The sequence below is a fragment of the Pseudophryne corroboree genome, chromosome 4 (assembly GCF_028390025.1).
Source record: "Pseudophryne corroboree isolate aPseCor3 chromosome 4, aPseCor3.hap2, whole genome shotgun sequence".
Taxonomy (NCBI): Eukaryota; Metazoa; Chordata; class Amphibia; order Anura; family Myobatrachidae; genus Pseudophryne; species Pseudophryne corroboree.
In genome coordinates, this window is record NC_086447.1 from 746,750,692 (window position 1) to 746,772,337 (window position 21,646).

At 46.2% G+C, this 21,646-nt stretch overlaps 1 protein-coding gene across 1 annotated transcript in view; it reads left to right on the forward strand.

The window, feature by feature from the left end:
* LOC134910283 (cystatin-like) overlaps positions 1–21,646 on the forward strand; it is a 53,073-nt gene that overhangs the window by 1,687 nt on the left and 29,740 nt on the right. Inside the window, exon 2 of the mRNA XM_063918135.1 lies at positions 14,648–14,883. Within this exon, the coding sequence (XP_063774205.1) occupies positions 14,659–14,883 (225 nt within the window). The 5' untranslated portion in view covers positions 14,648–14,658. The remainder of the gene's footprint in view (positions 1–14,647; positions 14,884–21,646) is intronic.

Here is a 21,646-nt window from a genome sequence, read left to right on the forward strand (position 1 = left end):
CTGCTGATGTCTCCTCAGTGTTATAAGAATTACTGTGTGGGCATAATGTGTAAGGGGAACTGCTACTGTATGGGCATGATGTATATAAGGGTTACTACTGTGTAGCATAATTTGAATTGGGGGAACTATTGTATTGTCATGCCCCCTTCACACAAGATCATGTCCCTTTTTTGCACATGCACCTTCCCTATTTCAAATATGGGGGACGCCAGTCCCTTACTTTGCCAGGGGGCGCCCGCACCCCTAGATACACCCCTGCTCTTAAGTATCATGATGAATAAACTGTGTACACACACACTGAGATTTATCCTTTCAATTTTGACTATAGTCAAAATCACAAGGAAAGTTAGTGCAACTTGCACTGTGTTTAGCCAGCTGTGATACCAATGCGCACTCCCGCGGGGTCGGTATCGCAAGAAAAGATAGACTGTGCAAGCAAGTCAATCCTGGAAATATTGTGTACAATCTACTACAAAGTATAGTCAAAATTGGCATGTGGCCAAATTCCCACATAGTCAAAATTGGAGATAGTCCATATCTCACTGTGTGTATGCACCTCAAGTGTAGTGGCAGAAGTGGTTCTAGGCACAGGTGCCTGAGCCCGCGGACCGCAGTGCCCCGGCGCCCGCCGCCCCCCTGCATTCTGCTCCCCGGCTGCAGCAGCCGCCGTGTGCTGTGTGGGCATCCGCTGCAGCCGGCGCCACTGTCAGACGCTAGAGGTCATAATTGACCTCTAGTGTCTGTGCGGCGCTGCTATGGGAGAGACATCATGACGTCTCTCCCATAGAGAGGAGCGGGCGGCCAGAGACAGAGGGCAGCGCAGCAGTAGTCGTGAAGCAGGAGCGGGGCTGGTAAGTATTGTGGGTTTTTTGAGGGTTTTTTTTGTGTTTGTAAGCGGCGCACAACTACTGGAGGCACAGCTACTTGGGGCACACCTACAGGGGACATAACTGTAGCCACGCCCCTTCCCTATGAAGCCACACCCCTATTTTGGGGGCATGCACCAACTCTATTTTACCAGTCGCGGGGGGGGGCGCCAAAGGGAACTTTCGCCCTGGGTGCCAGAAGGTCTAGAACCGGCTCTGTGTAGGGTGTAACAAGGTTTTCATACAACTAGTGGTTTCAGTCAGCAAATTCAAGTGTTTTTTCTTTTTCTAATCTGTACTTTAAGACTACTGACCTTTTCGCAAGTGTGTGTGTGTGTGTGTGTGTGTGTGTGTGTGTGTAAACTATGTATATATTATACACACACACACACATGCAAACAGAATCCAGCACTCCTATAGATTTTACACATACAAAAATTGCTCAGCTGTTTTCTTTTAGGAGCTGCAACACCCCACAGTTGTAGAGAGCAATAGGTGGCAATCTGAGATTTGAAGTCATTTTGACCATGGTGTTTAATGTAACGTTACAGAGAAGGCGTTTGAAAGGAGACAGACTGGAAACATTTTGAAACATTTTTTATTTAATATAGCTTAAAAAGTATTTTTTTAAATATTATATTATGCACATCTGCAGAATGGATCTCATCATCAAAAACTGGGGGACACAGTGGGGCTGCGCGGTGGCATGTGATCTGACCATGCCAGTACAGCGGTTAATCTGCTTCAAGTCATTACCACCTTTTCTGCGCTCTCTCTCTCTCTCTCTTCCTCTCTAAGGGGCTGATTTATTAAAGAGTTTTATCATTCACAATGAATTTTAAAGCTAACTCGCGTATGATAAATGGTGTTCCAGCCAATCAGTTCCCAACTGTCATTTTTCAAACACATGACAGGAGCTGATTGGCTGGAACACCATTTATTATATGCAACTCATTTCGTATGATAAAACTCATTGCTAAATCGATCCCTAAATGTTTATAAATTCACACTTTCAAAAAGATAGATCACTCCATCCATCTGGGTGCCCATACAAATAATGAATACAATAAAAAAGGTAAATCTGCAAATGCAGGAAAAACAGCATGGTACTCTCAGGGTTTGATATATACATATAATCAACGTTCTTGGGCTTCGCAGAGCCCTCTTGTCAGATTGTATTTATATCTGCACCCAGTCAATCTATCCTCATCACACTCACTTACCCACATTCTCTCCCTCTCTCCCCCCACCCTCCCCATTCTTCCAGCCTCTCTTTTCATTATCTCTTTCTGCTTCTACCCTCTCTCCACCGCTCACCCGATGGGTTCTCACATCGGTGAGCATCATATCTGTGAATATTACAAAATACCATAAACTTTAGCTCCCTAGTTGGGATAAATACGATATCCCGACTGAATGGATGCCGGCAGTTATAAGACCGATACCGGCATCCCAAAGCAGAGAATTCCGATAGGAATTGGTTAAGTATGGTTACCCTCCCCTCTTATGTCCCTAACCCTCCCTTCCCGCAGCCTAATCCTAAACAGAGGACACTAGCGACGGACTGGGGCTCAAATTCGGCCTGGGCACTCATGAGCGTGCACTCGTCATGGGGGCACGTGCGCTCGCCACAGGGGGTGGGCGCGCACGTCACGGGGGGTGCGCCACCACAATATACGGAGCGTGCCACGAGTCATGGGGGTGTTATCATGGCGATGTTTGCTGGGGATGGGGGCGCACCGCGAGTCCAGGGGCGTGGACTCGCAGCATGCCCCCATTTCCATGGAGACCGGTGGGGGCGGCTGAACCAGACAGGAGGTTGTGCTGCGCACGGCCTTCCCGGCTCTCTTAGGGACTGGATCGGCCCACCTGCCCATCGGCCCTTCTGGCATGTGCCAGAAGTGCCAGATGGCCAGTCCGGCCCTGGAGGACACTGACATCATTAGCTTTACCTCTTATGTAGCAGCAGAATCAGGCAGCCAGGATGCGAGCAGGACAGTATGACATGCAGGCAGAGGCACAGGATTATCAGGTTTCATGAGCTACTGATGGAGCTTTCTGAACAGAGGAGAAATAGGAGGGTAGAGAGAGCTGTAAGTGACACAGAGATCACAGCCTCTCCTTCTCCCAGCCTGGGTGTCAGGGTGCTGTGTAACCTGTTATCTAATGAGTGTCTAGAGAGACCTTCGGAGTCCTGTCCCATTGTGTAAGTAGTACAGAGGCTGCTTTTGTTCTTACATGTATCAAGATAAATTATAGATTTTATTTTTCTGTGTGTATTTTAAGGTTATTTAAATTTTCTTTGTTGTTCCACTATAAGAAAATAAAATAGTTGTGTCTCAATTAGGTGGGTCATGGGTTTGAGTCCCACCATGACTCCAACTGTGTGGATTTTGTGTATTCTCCCCGTACTTGCGTGGGTTTCCTCCAGGTATTCCGGTTTCCTCCCATAATCCAAACATATACTGGTAAATGTATCCCATATTCTCTATAAATAATAATAACAATGATAATAAATAAACACAATATAAACAATTCATAACGAGGCTGCAAGTCCCGGTGATGTGCAGCAGCAGGGCTTATCCTCCTTCTCCTCTCCACCTGCTTCTGCCTGCACAGTCCCAGTGACAACGCACTCCTACACCCATATACTACTCGGAACTGCCAGGCCTGGAACCTGTGGGCCACATTTTGTTCATAAGAAATAATAATTTAAAAAAAAAATTTAAAAAGCATAGTGCAAGGGGTGCACTTGCTATGAGGCCTGCCACTTTGGGGCCCCACTGGCCCAGCAAGCATCCCCCTGTTGCTTGCTGGGCCAGTGGGGCCCCAAAGTGGCAGGCCTCATAGCAAGTGCACCCCTTGCACCCTCTACAGTTACACCACTGGGTTGTGGAGTATATTGCATATTGCACTCTGTGCACTGGATCTCAGGGGGATAGGTAATGGGGGTAATTCCAAGTAGATCGCAGCAGGAAATTTTTTAGCAGTTGGGCAAAACAATGTGCACTGCAGGGGGGGCAGATATAACATTTGCAGAGAGAGTTAGATTTGGGTGGGTTATTTTGTTTCTGTGCAGGGTAAATACTAGTGATGAGCGGGTTCGGATCCTCGGGATCCGAACCCGCCCGAACTTCACCTTTTTTTTCACGGGTCCAAGCGACTCGGATCCTCCCGCCTTTCTCGGTTAACCCGAGCGCGCCCGAACGTCATCATCCCGCTGTCGGATTCTCGCGAGATTCGGATTCTATATAAGGAGCCGCGCGTCACCGACATTTTTCACTCGTGCATTGGAAATGATAGTGAGAGGACGTGGCTGGCGTCCTCTCACTTTGTTTCAAGGGGCTGCAAATATCTTTATTCTGGGGACCAGCAGTATTATAGGAGGAGTACAGTGCAGAGTTTTGCTGACCAGTGACCACTAGTATTATAAGTTCTCTGCCTGAAAAACGCTCCATATCTGTGCTCAGTGTGCTGCATATATCTGTGCTCACACTGCTTTATTGTGGGGACTGGGGGCCACCAGTATATTATATAGGAGGAGTACAGTGCAGAGTTTTGCTGACCAGTAACCACCAGTATTATACGTTCTCTGCCTGAAAAACGCTCCATATCTGTGCTCAGTGTGCTGCATATATCTGTGCTCACACTGCTTTATTGTGGGGACTGGGGACCAGCAGTATTATAGGAGGAGTACAGTGCAGAGTTTTGCGGACCAGTGACCACCAGTATTATACGTTCTCTGCCTGAAAAACGCTCCATATCTGTGCTCAGTGTGCTGCATATATCTGTGCTCACACTGCTTTATTGTGGGGACTGGGGACCACCAGTATATTATATAGGAGGAGTACAGTGCAGAGTTTTGCTGACCAGTGACCACCAGTATTATACGTTCTCTGCCTGAAAAACGCTCCATATCTGTGCTCAGTGTGCTGCATATATCTGTGCTCACACTGCTTTATTGTGGGGACTGGGGGCCACCAGTATATTATATAGGAGGAGTACAGTGCAGAGTTTTGCTGACCAGTAACCACCAGTATTATACGTTCTCTGCCTGAAAAATGCTCCATATCTGTGCTCAGTGTGATGCATACATCTGTGCTCACACTGCTTTATTGTGGGAACTGGGGACCACCAGTATATTATATAGGAGGAGTACAGTGCAGAGTTTTGCTGACCAGTGACCACCAGTATTATACGTTCTCTGCCTGAAAAACGCTCCATATCTGTGCTCAGTGTACTGCATATATCTGTGCTCACACTGCTTTATTGTGGGGACTGGGGACCACCAGTATATTATATAGGAGGAGTACAGTGCAGAGTTTTGCTGACCAGTGACCACCAGTATTATACGTTCTCTGCCTGAAAAACGCTCCATATCTGTGCTCAGTGTGCTGCATATATCTGTGCTCAGACTGCTTTATTGTGGGGACTGGGGACCACCAGTATATTATATAGGATGAGTACAGTGCAGAGTTTTGCTGACCAGTGACCACCAGTATTATACGTTGATCTATTACTGGCATATAATTCCACACATTAAAAAATGGAGAACAAAAATGTGGAGGGTAAAATAGGGAAAGATCAAGATCCACTTCCACCTCGTGCTGAAGCTGCTGCCACTAGTCATGGCCGAGACAATGAAATGCCATCAACGTCGTCTGCCAAGGCCGATGCACAATGTCATAGTAGAGAGCATGTAAAATCCCAAAAAATAAAGCTCAGTAAAATGACCCAAAAATCTAAATCAAAATCGTCTGAGGAGAAGCGTAAACTTGCCAATGTGCCATTTACGACACGGAGTGGCAAGGAACGGCTGAGGCCCTGGCCTATGTTCAAGGCTAGTGGTTCAGCTTCACATGAGGATGGAAGCACTCATCCTCTCGCTAGAAAAATGAAAAGACATAAGCTGGCAAAAGCACAGCAAAGAACTGTGCGTTCTTCTAAATCACAAATCCCCAAGGAGAGTCCAATTGTGTCGGTTGCGATGCCTGACCTTACCAATACTGGACAGGAAGAGGTTGCGCCTTCCACCATTTGCACGTCCCCTGCAATTGCTGGAAGGAGTACCCGCAGTCCAGTTCCTGATAGTCAAATTGAAGATGTCACTGTTGAAGTACACCAGGATGAGGATATGGGTGTTGCTGGCGCTGGGGAGGAAATTGACAAGGAGGATTCTGATGGTGAGGTGGTTTGTTTAAGTCAGGCACCCGGGGAGACACCTGTTGTCCGTGGGACGAATATGGCCATTGAAATGCCTGGTCAAAATACAAAACAAATCACCTCTTTGGTGTGGAATTATTTCAAACTAAATGCAGACAACTGGTGTCAAGCCGTGTGTTGCCTTTGTCAAGCTGTAATAAGTAGGGGTAAGGAAGTTAACCAACTAGGAACATCCTCCCTTATACGTCACCTGGACCGCATTCATCAGAAGTTAGTGACAAGTTCAAAAACTTTGGATGACAGCGGAAGCAGTCCACTGACCACTAAATCCCTTCCTCTTGTAACCAAGCTCCTGCAAACCACACCACCAACTCCCTCAGTGTCAATTTCCTCCTTACACAGGAAAGCCAATAGTCCTGCAGGCCATGTCACTGTCAAGTCTGACGAGTCCCCTCCTGCCTGGGATTCCTCTGATGCATCCTTGAGTGTAATGCCTACTGCTGCTGGCACTGCTGTTGTTGCTGCTGGGAGTCGATGGTCATCCCAGAGGGGAAGTCGGAAGACCACTTGTACTACTTCCAGTAAGCAATTGACTGTCCAACAGTCCTTTGCGAGGAAGATGAAATATCACAGCAGTCAACCTGCTGCAAAGCGGATAACTCAGGCCTTGGTGGTGAGAAACGTGTGTCCGGTATCCACCGTTAATTCACAGGCAACTACAGACTTGATTGAGGTACTGTGTCCCCGGTACCAAATACCATCTAGGTTCCATTTCTCTAGGCAGGCGATACCGAAAATGTACACAGACGTCAGAAAAAGAGTCACCAGTGTAAAAAATGCAGTTGTACCCAATGTCCACTTAACCACGGACATGTGGTCAAGTGGAGCAGGGCAGACTCAGGACTATATGACTGTGACAGCCCACTGGGTAGATGTATTGCCTCCCGCAGCAAGAACAGCAGCGGCGGCACCAGTAGCAGCATCTCGCAAACGCCAACTCGTTCCTAGGCAGGCTATGCTTTGTATCACCGCTTTCCAGAAGAGGCACACAGCTGACAACCTCTTACGGAAACTGAGGAAGATCATCGCAGAATGGCTTACCCCAATTGGACTCTCCTGGGGATTTGTGACATCGGACAACGCCAGCAATATTGTGCGTGCATTACATCTGGGCAAATTCCAGCACGTCCCATGTTTTGCACATACATTGAATTTGGTGGTGCAGAATTATTTAAAAAACGACAGGGGCGTGCAAGAGATGCTGTCGGTGGCCCGAAGAATTGCGGGCCATTTTCGGCATTCAGCCACCGTGTGCCGAAGACTGGAGCACCAGCAAACAGTCCTGAACCTGCCCTTCCATCATCTGAAGCAAGAGGTGGTAACGAGCTGAAATTCAACCGTCTATATGCTTCAGAGGATGGAGGAGCAGCAAACGGCCATTCAAGCCTATACATCTGCCTACGATATAGGCAAAGGAGGGGGAATACACCTGACTCAAGCGCAGTGGAGAATGATTTCAACGTTGTGCAAGGTTCTGTCATTCCCCTCATCAGGCTTTTGCAGAAGAAGCTGGAGACATTGAAGGAGGAGCTAAAACAGAGCGATTCCGCTAGGCATGTGGGGCTTGTGGATGGAGCCCTTAATTCGCTTAACCAGGATTCACGGGTGGTCAATCTGTTGAAATCAGAGCACTACATTTTGGCCACCGTGCTCGATCCTAGATTTAAAACCTACGTTGGATCTCTCTTTCCAGCAGACACAAGTCTGCAGAGGTTCAAAGACCTGCTGGTGAGAAAATTGTCAAGTCAAGCGGAACGTGACCCGTCAACAGCTCCTCCTTCACATTCTCCTGCAACTGGGGGTGCGAGGAAAAGGCTAAGAATTCCAAGCCCACGCGCTGGCGGTGATGCAGGGCAGTCTGGAGCGAGTGCTGACATCTGGTCCGGACTGAAGGACCTGCCAACGATTTCTGACATGTCGTCTACTGTTACTGCATATGATTCTGTCACCATTGAAAGAATGGTGTAGGATTATATGAGTGACCGCACCCAAGTAGGCACGTCAGACAGTCGTATACTGGCAGGAAAAAGAGGCAATTTGGAGGCCCTTGCAGAAACTGGCTTTATTTTACCTAAGTTGCCCCCCCTCCAGTGTGTACTCCGAAAGAGTGTTTAGTGCAGCCGCTCACCATGTCAGCAGTCGGCGTACGAGGTTACTTCCAGAAAATGTGGAGAAGATGATGTTCATCAAAATGAATTATAATCAATTCCTGCGTGGAGACATTCACCAGCAATTGCCTCCAGAAAGTACACAGGGACCTGAGATGGTGGATTCCAGTGGGGACGAATTAATAATCTGTGAGGAGGGGGATTTACACAGTGAAAGGGGTGAGGAATCGGACGATGAGGAGGAGGTGGACATCTTGCCTCTGTAGAGCCAGTTTGTGCAAGGAGAGATTGATTGCTTCTTTTTTGGTGGGGGCCCAAACCAACCAGTCATTTCAGTCACAGTCGTGTGGCAGACCCTGTGGCTGAAATGATGGGTTTGTTAAAGTGTGCATGTCCTGTTTATACAACATAAGGGTGGGTGGGAGGGCCCAAGGACAATTCCATCTTGCACCTCTTTTTTCTTTCATTTTTCTTTGCATCATGTGCTGCTTGGGGACTATTTTTTTGAAGTGCCATCCTGCCTGACACTGTGTCGCTTAGCTTAGTCATCCAGCGACCTCGTTGCAAATTTTAGGACTAAAAATAATATTGTGAGGTGTTCAAAATAGACTGAAAAAATGAGTGTAAATTATGGTTATTGAGGTTAATAATACTATGGGATCAAAATGACCCCCAAATTCTATGATTTAAGCTGTTTTTGAGGGGTTTTTGTAAAAAAACAAAAACGAATCCAAAACACAACCGAATCCGACAAAAATTTTCAGGGAGGTTTGAATCCAAAACCAAAACACAAAACCCGAAAAATGTCCGGTGCACATCACTAGTAAATACTGGCTGCTTTATTTTTACACTGCAATTTAGATTGCAGATTGAACACACCACACCCAAATCTAAGGGTGTGTACACACGGTGAGATTTTTTTCTTCCGATTCTGACTATATAGTCAGAATTGGAAGAAAAGTTAGTGCAGATCGCAAGGTGACAGTCACCTTGCGATCCCGATTCGATGCCGATGTGCGGTCCCGCGCGGTCGGCATCGAAAGAAAAAATAGACTGTGCAGGCAAGTCAATTTTGGCTATCTCTATAGAAGAGAGAGTCAAAATCGTGACTTAGCCAAAATCGCACATAGCATGTATCGCAAGCACACTCATTATGTGCTTGCGATACTGGCTAAGTGCCGACCCGGCCCCTGTCGCATGGTGAGAATCGGGCATAGCCCGAATCTCACCGTGTGTACACACCCTACCTCTCTCTGCACATGTTATATCTGCCACACCTGCAGTGCACATGGTTTTGCCCAACTGCTAACAAATTTCCTGCTGCGATCAACTTGGAATTACCCCCAATTTGCGGTACATATCATGCTGCTATAGTGCTTCCTGCTTTGCCTCTTTACTGAGGCGAACGTATATTAACATCTCATTTGACGGAGTGGGGGAGTGAAAACTACCCCCTCAGGAGATTCCTGCTAGAGCCCCACAACGCATTCGCCTAGTGCTGATGTGCTCTGTCTCTCCTCCCGGTCGGCTCCACTGGGTATGCTCACTACTATCACAACATCTCCCGTTATCTTGTAGATAGCAGTGCCAACAATGACAGGGGCGCAGAGCACCCCAGGCATTTGCTGGTAACCGCTACATTATTACATGGCGGAGAAACTGTATCAGCGCACATAGCATGCGCAATTAACGTTTTCTCCCCTATTGCCACTTCATCTACCCCTCAGTACTGCTGCTGGCATTGGGGGCTGTGCTCGGTTCTGTCCCATTGTGATCACTAGACACACAGGCTGATCACTGAGTGAAAAAAAAAGTTGGAAAAAAAATACTACCTACCTGCACCCAGGGACCAGTGATCCGAGTGGGCAGTCGGCCATCAGATCACTGTGCTAGTGCTGTGACCCGCGGTGAAGTAAAGTGATGCTGCAGTGCCATTTCACTTTACAGCACCGGGGTGGGGTGGGGGGGCATATCTGGTACTGTAGGGGCATATGTGTATTTGGCACTGTGGGGGCATATATGCATCTGGCACAGTGGGGGCATATGTGCATCTGGCACTGTGGGGGGCATATGTGTATCTGACACTGCACTATTGGGGTCCTGTGTGTATCTGGCCCCCATATGTGTATCACACCCCCATTTTCATTGGCCATGTCCAGTGTGGCATGTCTCCACACTCATTTATTGGCGCGTGCGCCTTAGACGCACACACAGTACCACTAAGAAGTTTTTTCTACTTGCACCACTGGACAAATATAACATGTGCAGAGAGAGTTAGATTTGGGTGGGTTATATTGTTTCTGTGCAGGGTAAATACTGGCTGCTTTATTTTTACACTGCAATTTAGATTTCAGTTTTGAACACACCCCACCCAAATCTAACTCTCTCTGCACATGCAGGCTAAATACTGATTATTTGATTATTTCCTGGTGACTGGTATGCCAATCTGACCCTCCCTGATGCCTAGTGTACTAAACCATTTCTTTCTTGAGTACTAGTGTGCCAGTGATGGGCCCTTTCTCATGCCTAGCAATATTGCAGAGTGTGGCTAGTTGAACTGGTTCATTATAGCTGATTTTGTTATCTGGTCAGGATTCCGGCAGTCGGAATACCGACGCCAGAATCCCAACACTGTTCAGAATGCCGACACTGGCATCCCAACATGGCTTGAAATGCCGGTGCCGGGATCCCGAACGCTGTACTTCCGATCGAGGTCTGATAGGATTCTGGTAAGCCGTGGGGGGGAGGTTTGGTTTACATTGCGAGAGGAGGATTAGGGTTAGGTAGGCTGACCATACTATCCCTTTAACCTGGGACACTCATGAATTAAACAGGTTCTGTGGCTGCTTAAAACCAGGTGAAATGCAGGCTTGTAGTCAGCCAGCCACAGAACCTGTGTAATTCCTGAGTGTCCCAGGTTAAAGGGATAATATGGTCAGTCTAGGTTAGGCTGCGGGGGTGATGAAGGCAGAGGCAGAACTCTGGGAGGCAACGGAGTCATCTGCCGCCGGGCACCTCTCCTCCCATTCTGTGACACCATTGAATTAAGTTAATTGATATCTGTCGCTATCTTTTTAGTGGCAGACTTCCTCACTGGTCCCTGCAGCTTACACATCACACCCTCTTTATTATACTGAATATACACATTTTACAAGGGTCACACCCAGGATTAGAAACCACAACCTATTACACTGGAAGCAGACCCATTACTGATTAAGCTATTTGCTCCTGTACAGGAAATATGAGAATTTTAGCTATATGAAGATACTTCTCTGACAATTACACGTAATTTTATATAGTTAGAATTCTCATGCTTCCTCGACAGGAGCAAATAACTCCATCAGTAAAGTGTCTGCTGTCAGTGTAACAGGTCATGGGTTCTAATCCTGGGTATGACTGCTAAGAATTGTGTGATTTAAAATAAAAGACAATTAAATGTATAAATACAGTATATACATTTTTTTCAGAACACCACACACACACACACTTACATTTATTTATCTTAATATAGGAAATAGGGGGGGGGGGCACCAATATTTATCTTGCCTCCGGGCAAATGGGACGAATTTACGCCACTGGATGAAGGGTTAGGGTTAGGCACACTACGGGCGAGTTAGGCTGCGGGGGAGGGACTGTTAGGTTTAGACTGCAGGGAGGAAGGAGGTTAGGCTCAGGGAAAGGATGGTTAGGGAGGTTAGGGTTAATGGTAGTTAACTTACCAAGTTGGTGTCGGGATCCTGAGCGTTGGGATGCCGCTCCCAGTAGTTTGACTGCCGGCATCCCAAGTAAAGGGATCCCAATAACATTACCCAATGTAGACCCTATGTAACCACTAACTGACTTTTTTTTTTTTGTACAAATAGGAATATGTAAAATGTAAAAAAAAAAAAAAACAATATAAATTGTGTCATTTCTTTTCATTCAAATTTTAACTAACATATTCGTCAGCATGTAATGGAGTCCAAGATCACCTGAGGTGCGGGATGCCGGACAATCTCAGACTTTGAGATAGATATATATTATAACTGTAGATAATGTATATAGGGGGTAATTCAGACCTGATCGTAGCAGCAAATTTGTTAGCAGCTGGGCAAAACCATGTGCACTGCAGGTGGGGCAGATATAATGTGCAGAGAGAGTTAGATTTGGGTGGGTTATTTTGTTTCTGTGCAGGGTAAATACTGGCTGCTTTATTTTTACACTGCAATTTAGATTTCAGTTTGAACCATACTTGCCTACCTGACCCTCTCCATGAGGGAGAAAATGCTCTGTTCCTGGACTTTCCTGGTAATGTATGATTGCCATCACCTGTGGTGAGCTAGTTAATTGATAAGAAAGTTGTTTCACCACAGGTGAAGGTAATCATACATTACCAGGAAAGTCCAGGAACAGAGCATTTTCTCCCTCATGGAGGGGGTCAGGTAGGCAAGTATGGTTTGAACCACCCCATCCAAATCTAACTCTCTCTGCACATGTTATATCTGCCTCCCCCGCAGTGCACATGGTTTTGCCCAACTGCTAAAAATTTGCTGCTACAATCAGGTCTGAATTACCCCCATAATACGTATGTCTTTATCTCAGAAAGGGACCCAAAAATGTGGGATTTATAAGGGATACTCAACCTGTATATCCAGTTTGTTATAGTGATGCTTTGCTTTATGACACACTGGTTGGAAATTGCATCATTCATTAATTGGTGACACCTAATGACGTTGCATAATGGGTGGTGTAACAGGTTTTGTAATAAGCACTGTTGTTATCACTAATACACTACCTTTTTAAAACTATCAGCAGTGGTTGAACACGGTGAATTGGAGATTAACAGACAACTTTCAGTAGATATAGACTGGAAATATTGAAAGCAGTAAGTATGCATTTCCCATATGTTACTTTTTGGTTTTTCAGTATATTTTTTGTCTCATTAGGGCCATTGCATGCCTTTGTATGGAGAAAGATAAATAACTTTACATGACTGTTAGAAAAAGTTTTTCCTATTTTGCCTTTCACAAGTAATGATAAAATGAAATATATTTGTGACATGTATGTGCTTAACATTGGTTTGCCCAGCCTTACCTTGGCAAGAAGTGGTATCTGTAACTGTAGGTAGAATAGACGTGCGTGTAACTCCTAGATGCAATGGAGTCACCTGCCTCTGGGCTCCAAGCAGTACTTACCTACCTGACCCTCTCCATGAGGGAGAAAATGCTCTGTTCCTGGACTTTCCTGGTAATGTACGATTGCCATCACCTGTGGTGAGCTAGTTAATTGATAAGAAAGGTGTTTCACCACAGGTGATGGCGATCATACATTACCAGGAAAGTCCAGGAGCAGAGCATTTTCTCCCTCATGGAGAGGGTCAGGTAGGCAAGCATGCTCCAAGCCCTGAAGGGGCACCTGCATGTACAGAAGCACCTGTGTGGTTAAGAGCAGGATCCAAGTGTGTCCGTTGCTCTTCCAACAGAGCTCTGCGGTGCACCCCCTTCTGAATATTTAATTGGCTCTATCCCAGGAGCCCTGATAACCACTGCAGGATGGTTGGTTCCTGCCTGGTACCACTCAGCCGTGAGCTGCAGCAGCATCGGCACTGCTGGACTGTGAAATGGGACCACCAGTAAACGCTGACCAAGAGTGCTGTAGATGGCTGAATCTAAAGAGCCTAGAGTCAGGGTCAGGCTCTTGAGGTTCATTGCCAATGAGAGCCCTGCCAATTCACTGCGGGATCCAGTCCCTGTAAGTTGTGTGTATTTGTTTATAGAGATACATATATCTCAGTGGCAGGTGGGTGGGGTGAGGCAGAGCCTTTCCTGTCATACTAATGTTTGTGCCAGAGTTGTGACTGCACAAAGTATATGAAAAATACAGTACAAAGAACTTGTTTGAAATAATTGTATTTTTGCAATAATTTTTATAACCAAAATTTTTTCTGGAGTAAAAAGTCTATGGCACCTACCTTGTCCGCACATCTCTGATCAAAACCTACCAAATTTCCAGGAGTTTATACTGCTGCACCTGTGCATAATGCTCAGATTTACCTTTTGGCTCATAGATTGCATGTAAATCTGGCTCTGGGGCTCTCCAGTGCCTCCTCGGCCATCACACACACATACATACACACCCCTGTGTGTACATGACTTTGTAAAGGAACACAGGGTTACCAGTCGCTCCATTTTATAGTAACCTAATTTTCCTAAATTTTGTGTATAAGAATTGCTAACAAAGCTTAATTATTAAAACAAGTAACTTGTACATAAGCTGTTTATTACCGCTTACCACCATACGATCACTTTAAACCAGGACACTGTCTAAAGTCGAGCCTGCATTTCACCTTGCTTTTAATCAGTCCCATAATCTGTGCAATCCACGAGTGTCCCGGTTTAAAGGGGTAGTATGGTAAGCCTGTTTATTGTTGTGTATTGTTTTTGTGTTTATAGAGTCTCTTACTACTTACAGGAGGAAACATTATGGCTGTGCGGTTGTGCTGGTGCCTGGTAGCTACACTTTGTCTGTGGTCTGCCAGCGTTTCTAGTGAGACTCAAGCTGGAGGTAAATCAGAAGTTGATCTCGGTAAGAAGGCCAATAAAGCGAGAATTCAGGACTTACTCGACTTTGCTGTGAAGGAGTATAATAAAATATCGAATGATCTATACTTCTACAAGCAATGCAACACAATCTCGGCTCAAACGCAGGTAACTTGTTAAAGATGTACCTAGTAAGTTCTGCATGTTGGACTAAAAGAATAATATATGATTACTATATAATTATTATATTAAACTGTGATTAAAGGGTAGCATTTCTCTCAACTGGGAGAGAACACTTTGTCCAGCAGGGTGCAAGAAAGCCCACTACTGTATGTAGGAAAGCAAAAAAAAAAATAATTCTAGAATGAAAGCATGTTCAGTGTGCTAGAGCAGTACTGTCTCATATCCAGCAGCCCTGGGCCCTGCTAAGCAATGTTAGTGTAAGTTCTTACTTGGTGCACGGGGACAGCAGTGTGCCGGGAAAACTCAGCATTCTAGCCAGGTTATTAAACGGCATGATTAGAATGTAAATTGACCAAATCATGGAGTCTGTGCTGGGTGAAAGCTATCTATCTCTATCTCTATCGTTCGTACAGGCATACGCATTGCGGCAAGCTGCATGATACGCTGTGCTGCGACTAAACCAAGCATTTTGCTGATGTAGTTAATATCGATAGACAAACTTTGCTTCAAAATAATTGCAAATAATCATATCCCAAAGACAAAGATGTATCTAACAGACAATTAGTATTTGTGCGTAAATTTAACAATCGTTTGAGTGAAATTAAGAATATTATTTCCTGTAACTACAGAATACTTGAACAAGATAATGGTCCTAATTCAGACCTGAACGCACCTCTGCGAATTTGCAGAGGATTGCTATCTGATAGTCACCGCCCAGCCAGAGTGAAAATCCTCCCCGTGCAAGTCTGCATACGCCATGCAAAAAACCTTGCCAAACGCCGGTCAGCTGCAAATCCATTCGCAGCTCACTCGCCATCGAATGATTTTTCCAGTCTGTGCGTAGCCCAGGACTTACTCCTACAGTGCGAAAAACAGGCTGTTCGGGCCGGAGCAGACATCTCATACCCTCCCTGAAAACACTTGGCCACACCTGCGTTTTTCCTGACACTCCCAGAAAACAACACTCCCTAAATGCCTGTTTCCTGTCAATCCATCTGCATATGCCTATCGATTAAAAAAAAAAAAAGCTGCAGGATTTTTTCGCAGTTTGGTCTCGCTCCTGCGCATTACGATACATGCGCAGTCATTTGATAATCAGCGGCTTTGCAGTTTTCCACAACAGCAATCCGGTCTGAATTAGACCCAATATACTGTGTGAAAAACTACAAACTGGATCACAGGTCGTTTTTAAGAGAAATGCCAGTTGAAAACCATTTTAGTTCCTAGTCATCTAAGGATTGGTGATAAAACATCACTAACAAGGCTGCATCTGGGTGGCTGACACAAAACCACCAGGTTTCTTCAAGTGTGGGCAACCCAAATGCACCATGGGCCTTATTCAGTAAGGATTGCAAATTCTACTAATTAGCAGAATTTGCAATCCTTTTGCTAGCATGCTGGTGGGCGCCTATCGTATGGAAAGGCCACTCAGCATGCTGACCCCCCCCCCCCCCCTTTAACAAGCAGAAATTGTGATCGCTCCACAATTTCTACTTGTTAGCAGAAATTAAGGTTGCCTCCTGACAACGCAGCTTGGCTGCGCCCGCAAGAGGCCCGCCGCCATTTTTCCGATCACAGCGGCTGTGGGTGACGTCACGCAGCTGTCGCAATCATGTCCCTGTCATGCCCACCGTTTCCCCATCACCGCCCCCATTTCTCTGTCGCCGCCCCCGCAACGTCCGGGAAACTGAGTGTGGCCACCCCCCTACTCCGCCTCTGCCTGGTTGACAGGCAGAGGCGATCTCATTTTCTTGCGCCACCCTCTGCAGAAAATGTGGGCGCAGGATGGGCGTTGCTCATGCGCCTGCATCTTTTTCATATTTTTTGCGGTTGGATCACGCACTGCGATCCAACCTGAATGAGGCCCCATGTGTACTCGTACAGAGAGGAAAATTACATCTGTGTTAATACCTATTAAAAAAGAACCATACTATTGAAAGTTTTTCATAAACTGGGATTCAAAATACATGGTGTATCTTTTAACCTGTGGTTACATAGTTAGTGAGGTTGAAAAAGAGGCAAAATGCCCTTCGGGTTCAACCTGTATTGTGTGTTAAGCTGTTCATATTATAATGTGCCTGCTGAAGTCAGGGCCAGTGCTACTGTGCTAGGGTGTTCAGCGCCCCCCTGCAAAAGATAAATTTGCGCCCTACCTCCTATACATAATAGAGGGACAGCGTGCATCTCAAAAGTGGTGTGATCTCACAAGGAAGGAGGTTTGGTAACACACTAGTAACCCCAATTTAAATTATGCTACAAAGAGACACAATCTAATTTACATTACATTGTACTTGGTGCCCATGATTCATATTGCATCACATAGTAGTGCACCTTATTCACATTACCACACACAGTAGTGCCCTACACAATACCCACAGTAGTGTCCCTTATACACATAACGCCCACAGTAGTAGTGCCACGCATAACGCCCACAGTAGTAGTGCCACACAAGGTCCACAGTGCATCTATTGTGATAATGTAGGACCTGTTGCTGATTATTCAGCAGAGCAATCCTCTATGCAATTTGCTGTGCTGAGGACAAGCTGTGTGGCTATGACTCAGAGGGGAGGGGGGGCATCAGGACTTCTGCCCGCACTACCAATGCAGAGGGGTAAGAGGGGGCTTACCGGGACTGTGTGGCTGACTAAGAGGAACCTACCTCCGGCCAGCCCACAGATCTCCCATCTGCCCCACCCACTAGTATTTAGTCATCCCCCCCCAGCACACAGTAGCAGGTGGCACACTCCCATCCCCCAGGTCACAGGCATTCTGCAGCCTACCCCCCCCCCCCCTCCTCTCCACATGCAGGCATCGGCAACTACATTCACCCAGGTCATAGCCACCATCGCAGGCACTCCACAGCCAGACCCTCACCTCCGCACATGCAGGCATCGCCACACTACCTTCCCCACCAGCGTCCACACCAGCAGTCAGCTGGCTAATGACTGAAGCCTCCCTCACTTCTAACGTGATGAAGCTGCCCATCATCTTAACCTGCCTGCTGGCATGAGATGGACACAGAAATCAGGTCTCCTCAGCAAACATCCCCGGACAGCACACTCATGTCCCCCACCGCCTCCTCCACAGACAACACACTTCTCTACAGCCCTGCACAACACTCAGCTCTGTCACCTCTTCCCCAGCACACAGCCCTGGACAGCACGCATGTGTACTCCCCTCCCCACAGCCACCGACATACACACCTACTCTGCAAACCACTCCACCTTCTGCTCAGAAGGAAAGTGTGTGTGTGTGTGCCCGCAGTGCACCAAGGCTGATGGTCACTGCGGCACACACCGATCCCTCCACTTGCCGCTACTAGTGTCCTGTATGTGGTGTGGGCGAGCTCAGCAAAAGGACGTCTGGGGCGGGAGTCCTATCTGCGCGGCGGCTGATGAGATGCCCTTTGGGGAGGGCAGCACTTCAAACTGCCGGCGCCGCTGCCAAAGAGGAGGAGAGAAGAGGGACCTGACACACAAGCTCAACTTCACACTGCCTGTGCCAGCGGCAACCTGCAGCAACACCAGCATAGCAGGATCTGCTGAGCGGGTTCTGCCGACTCTTGCTGAAGTAATTGTTTAGTATCCATTGACAACTATGATTCTTACCACTCCCAGATATTAATGTCACTATGCTAAATGTTATAACTCTGGATACTTTTTTTTTTAGTTAAAAATGTGTCCAATCCATTTTTAAATGCATTTACAGAGTCTGCCATTATTACCTTCTCCAGCAGGGAGTTCCAAATCTTTATTGCCCTTACCGAGAAGAACCCTTTCCTACGTTGTGTGCGGAATTTTCTCTCCTCTAGCCTCAGGCACACTCCAGGGGGGGTTAGGGTTAGACTGTGGGGTGGGGTAGGTTAGGGTTAGGCTGCAGAGAGGGGGGTTAGGGTTAGGCACCAACGGGGGAGTGTTAGGGTTAAGCACTAAGGGGAGGGTTAGGTTTAGGCTGCCGGAGGAGGGGTGGGGGTAGGTTTAGGCACCACCGGGGAGAAGTTAGGGTTAGGCTGCGGACAGGGAGAGTTAGGGATAGTGGGTAGGGAGGCTACGGTACCTAATGCACGCCTATCGGCATTGCCATGATCAGGATGCTGGCGTCTGGATGCTGACCGCCTGCATCCCGACCCCCGGCTTTTCATACAGAATCTCTGTAAATAATCATTTTTAACAAGTATAAGAGAATATAAATGGTGTGTTTTCCATAGAGATGAGCGGGTTCGGTTTCTCTGAATCCGAACCCGCCAGAACTTCATGTTTTTTTTCACGGGTCCGAGTGACTCGGATCTTCCCGCCTTGCTCGGTTAACCCGAGCGCGCCCGAACGTCATCATGACGCTGTCGGATTCTCGCGAGGCTCGGATTCTATATAAGGAGCCGCGCGTCGCCGCCATTTTCACACGTGCATTGAGATTGATAGGGAGAGGACGTGGCTGGCGTCCTCTCCGTTTAGAATTAGAATAGATTAGAGAGACACTTGATTTACTAATTTTGGGGAGCATTAGGAGTACTCAGTAGTGTACAGTGCAGAGTTTTGCTGATAGTGACCAGTGACCACCACTTTTATTTATAATCCGTTCTCTGCCTGAAAAAAGCGATACACAGCACACAGTGACTCAGTCACATACCATATCTGTGTGCACTGCTCAGGCTCAGGCCAGTGTGCTGCATCATCTATTATCTATATATAATATTATATATATCTGACCTGTCTGACTGCTCAGCTCACACAGCTTATAATTGTGGGGGAGACTGGGGAGCACTACTGCAGTGCCAGTTATAGGTTACAGCAGGAGCCAGGAGTACATAATATTATATTAAAATTAAACAGTGCACACTTTTGCTGCAGGAGTGCCACTGCCAGTGTGACTAGTGACCAGTGACCTGACCACCAGTATATAATATTAGTAGTATACTATCTCTTTATCAACCAGTCTATATTAGCAGCAGACACAGTACAGTGCGGTAGTTCACGGCTGTGGCTACCTCTGTGTCGGCACTCGGCAGCCCGTCCATAATTGTATATACCACCTAACCGTGGTTTTTTTTTCTTTCTTTATACATACATACTAGTTACGAGTATACTATCTCTTTATCAACCAGTCTATATTAGCAGCAGACACCGTACAGTGCGGTAGTTCACGGCTGTGGCTACCTCTGTGTCGGCACTCGGCAGCCCGTCCATAATTGTATATACCACCTAACCGTGGTTTTTTTTTCTTTCTTTATACATACATACTAGTTACGAGTATACTATCTCTTTATCAACCAGTCTATATATTAGCAGCAGACACAGTACAGTGCGGTAGTTCACGGCTGTGGCTACCTCTGTGTCGGCACTCGGCAGCCCGTCCATAATTGTATACCACCTAACCTTTTTCTTTGCATCATGTGCTGATTGGGGAGGGTTTTTTGGAAGGGACATCCTGCGTGACACTGCAGTGCCACTCCTAAATGGGCCCGGTGTTTGTGTCGGCCACTAGGGTCGCTAATCTTACTCACACAGCTACCTCATTGCGCCTCTTTTTTTCTTTGCGTCATGTGCTGTTTGGGGAGGGTTTTTTGGAAGGGACATCCTGCGTGACACTGCAGTGCCACTCCTAGATGGGCCCGGTGTTTGTGTCGGCCACTAGGGTCGCTTATCTTACTCACACAGCGACCTCGGTGCAAATTTTAGGACTAAAAATAATATTGTGAGGTGTGAGGTATTCAGAATAGACTGAAAATGAGTGTAAATTATGGTTTTTGAGGTTAATAATACTTTGGGATCAAAATGACCCCCAAATTCTATGATTTAAGCTGTTTTTTAGGGTTTTTTGAAAAAAACACCCGAATCCAAAACACACCCGAATCCGACAAAAAAAATTCGGTGAGGTTTTGCCAAAACGCGTTCGAACCCAAAACACGGCCGCGGAACCGAACCCAAAACCAAAACACAAAACCCGAAAAATTTCAGGCGCTCATCTCTAGTTTTCCATAGCTACAGTAGATTGGTTACAATATTCACAGTTCCAGTAGTACCCGCTGGTGTCATATATCATGTGACCCTGAACTGCACAACCGAATTGTATACACCAGCCGATCATATGACCAGGAAGCGATCACATGATCAGGGAGTAATGATATGATACCTCACTATCTCGTGGAGGTAAGAGATATAAACAAGTGAGAATATGTATATATCTCGTGTAGAAATGCTGAGGGAAGGACTGTGTGACTGACTGGATGTGGGAGGAGTCCCCCCTGTCTTTACGATAAATAGAAATGTAACTCTTGACTGTATTCCTTACTATTAAATATTTATGTTTTTATGGACGAATAAGCTATTTACACACGGCTGCAATAGATGACCCCTAATCTAAGAGCTATATAAGAGGTGCCCTGGACACACTTACTGTAGGATATGCTTCTGAGGAAACTGGCTGACCATTACCCAGAAAAACGCTTCAAGCTTATTTTTGGACTTAAGTCACCTTGTTCATTATATCTGCAGTTTTTTAATATTAAGTGGATAACCCTACAGCCTACAGTACCAACTTGCTAAGGACTGTTTACACATATATGGTAATATGTATCCCACTGCTTAATACAGAACTTTATGGTGCAAGGTCCATAAAGTAGGCCATATTACAACAATACCCAGTATAGTGACAAGTCCAGATGAGCCATTGTTGTGTTTTATTCCTATTTTGATTTTATTATAATTATTTAATTTTAAATTTAAAAAAAAAAAGTAAAACATTTTTATAT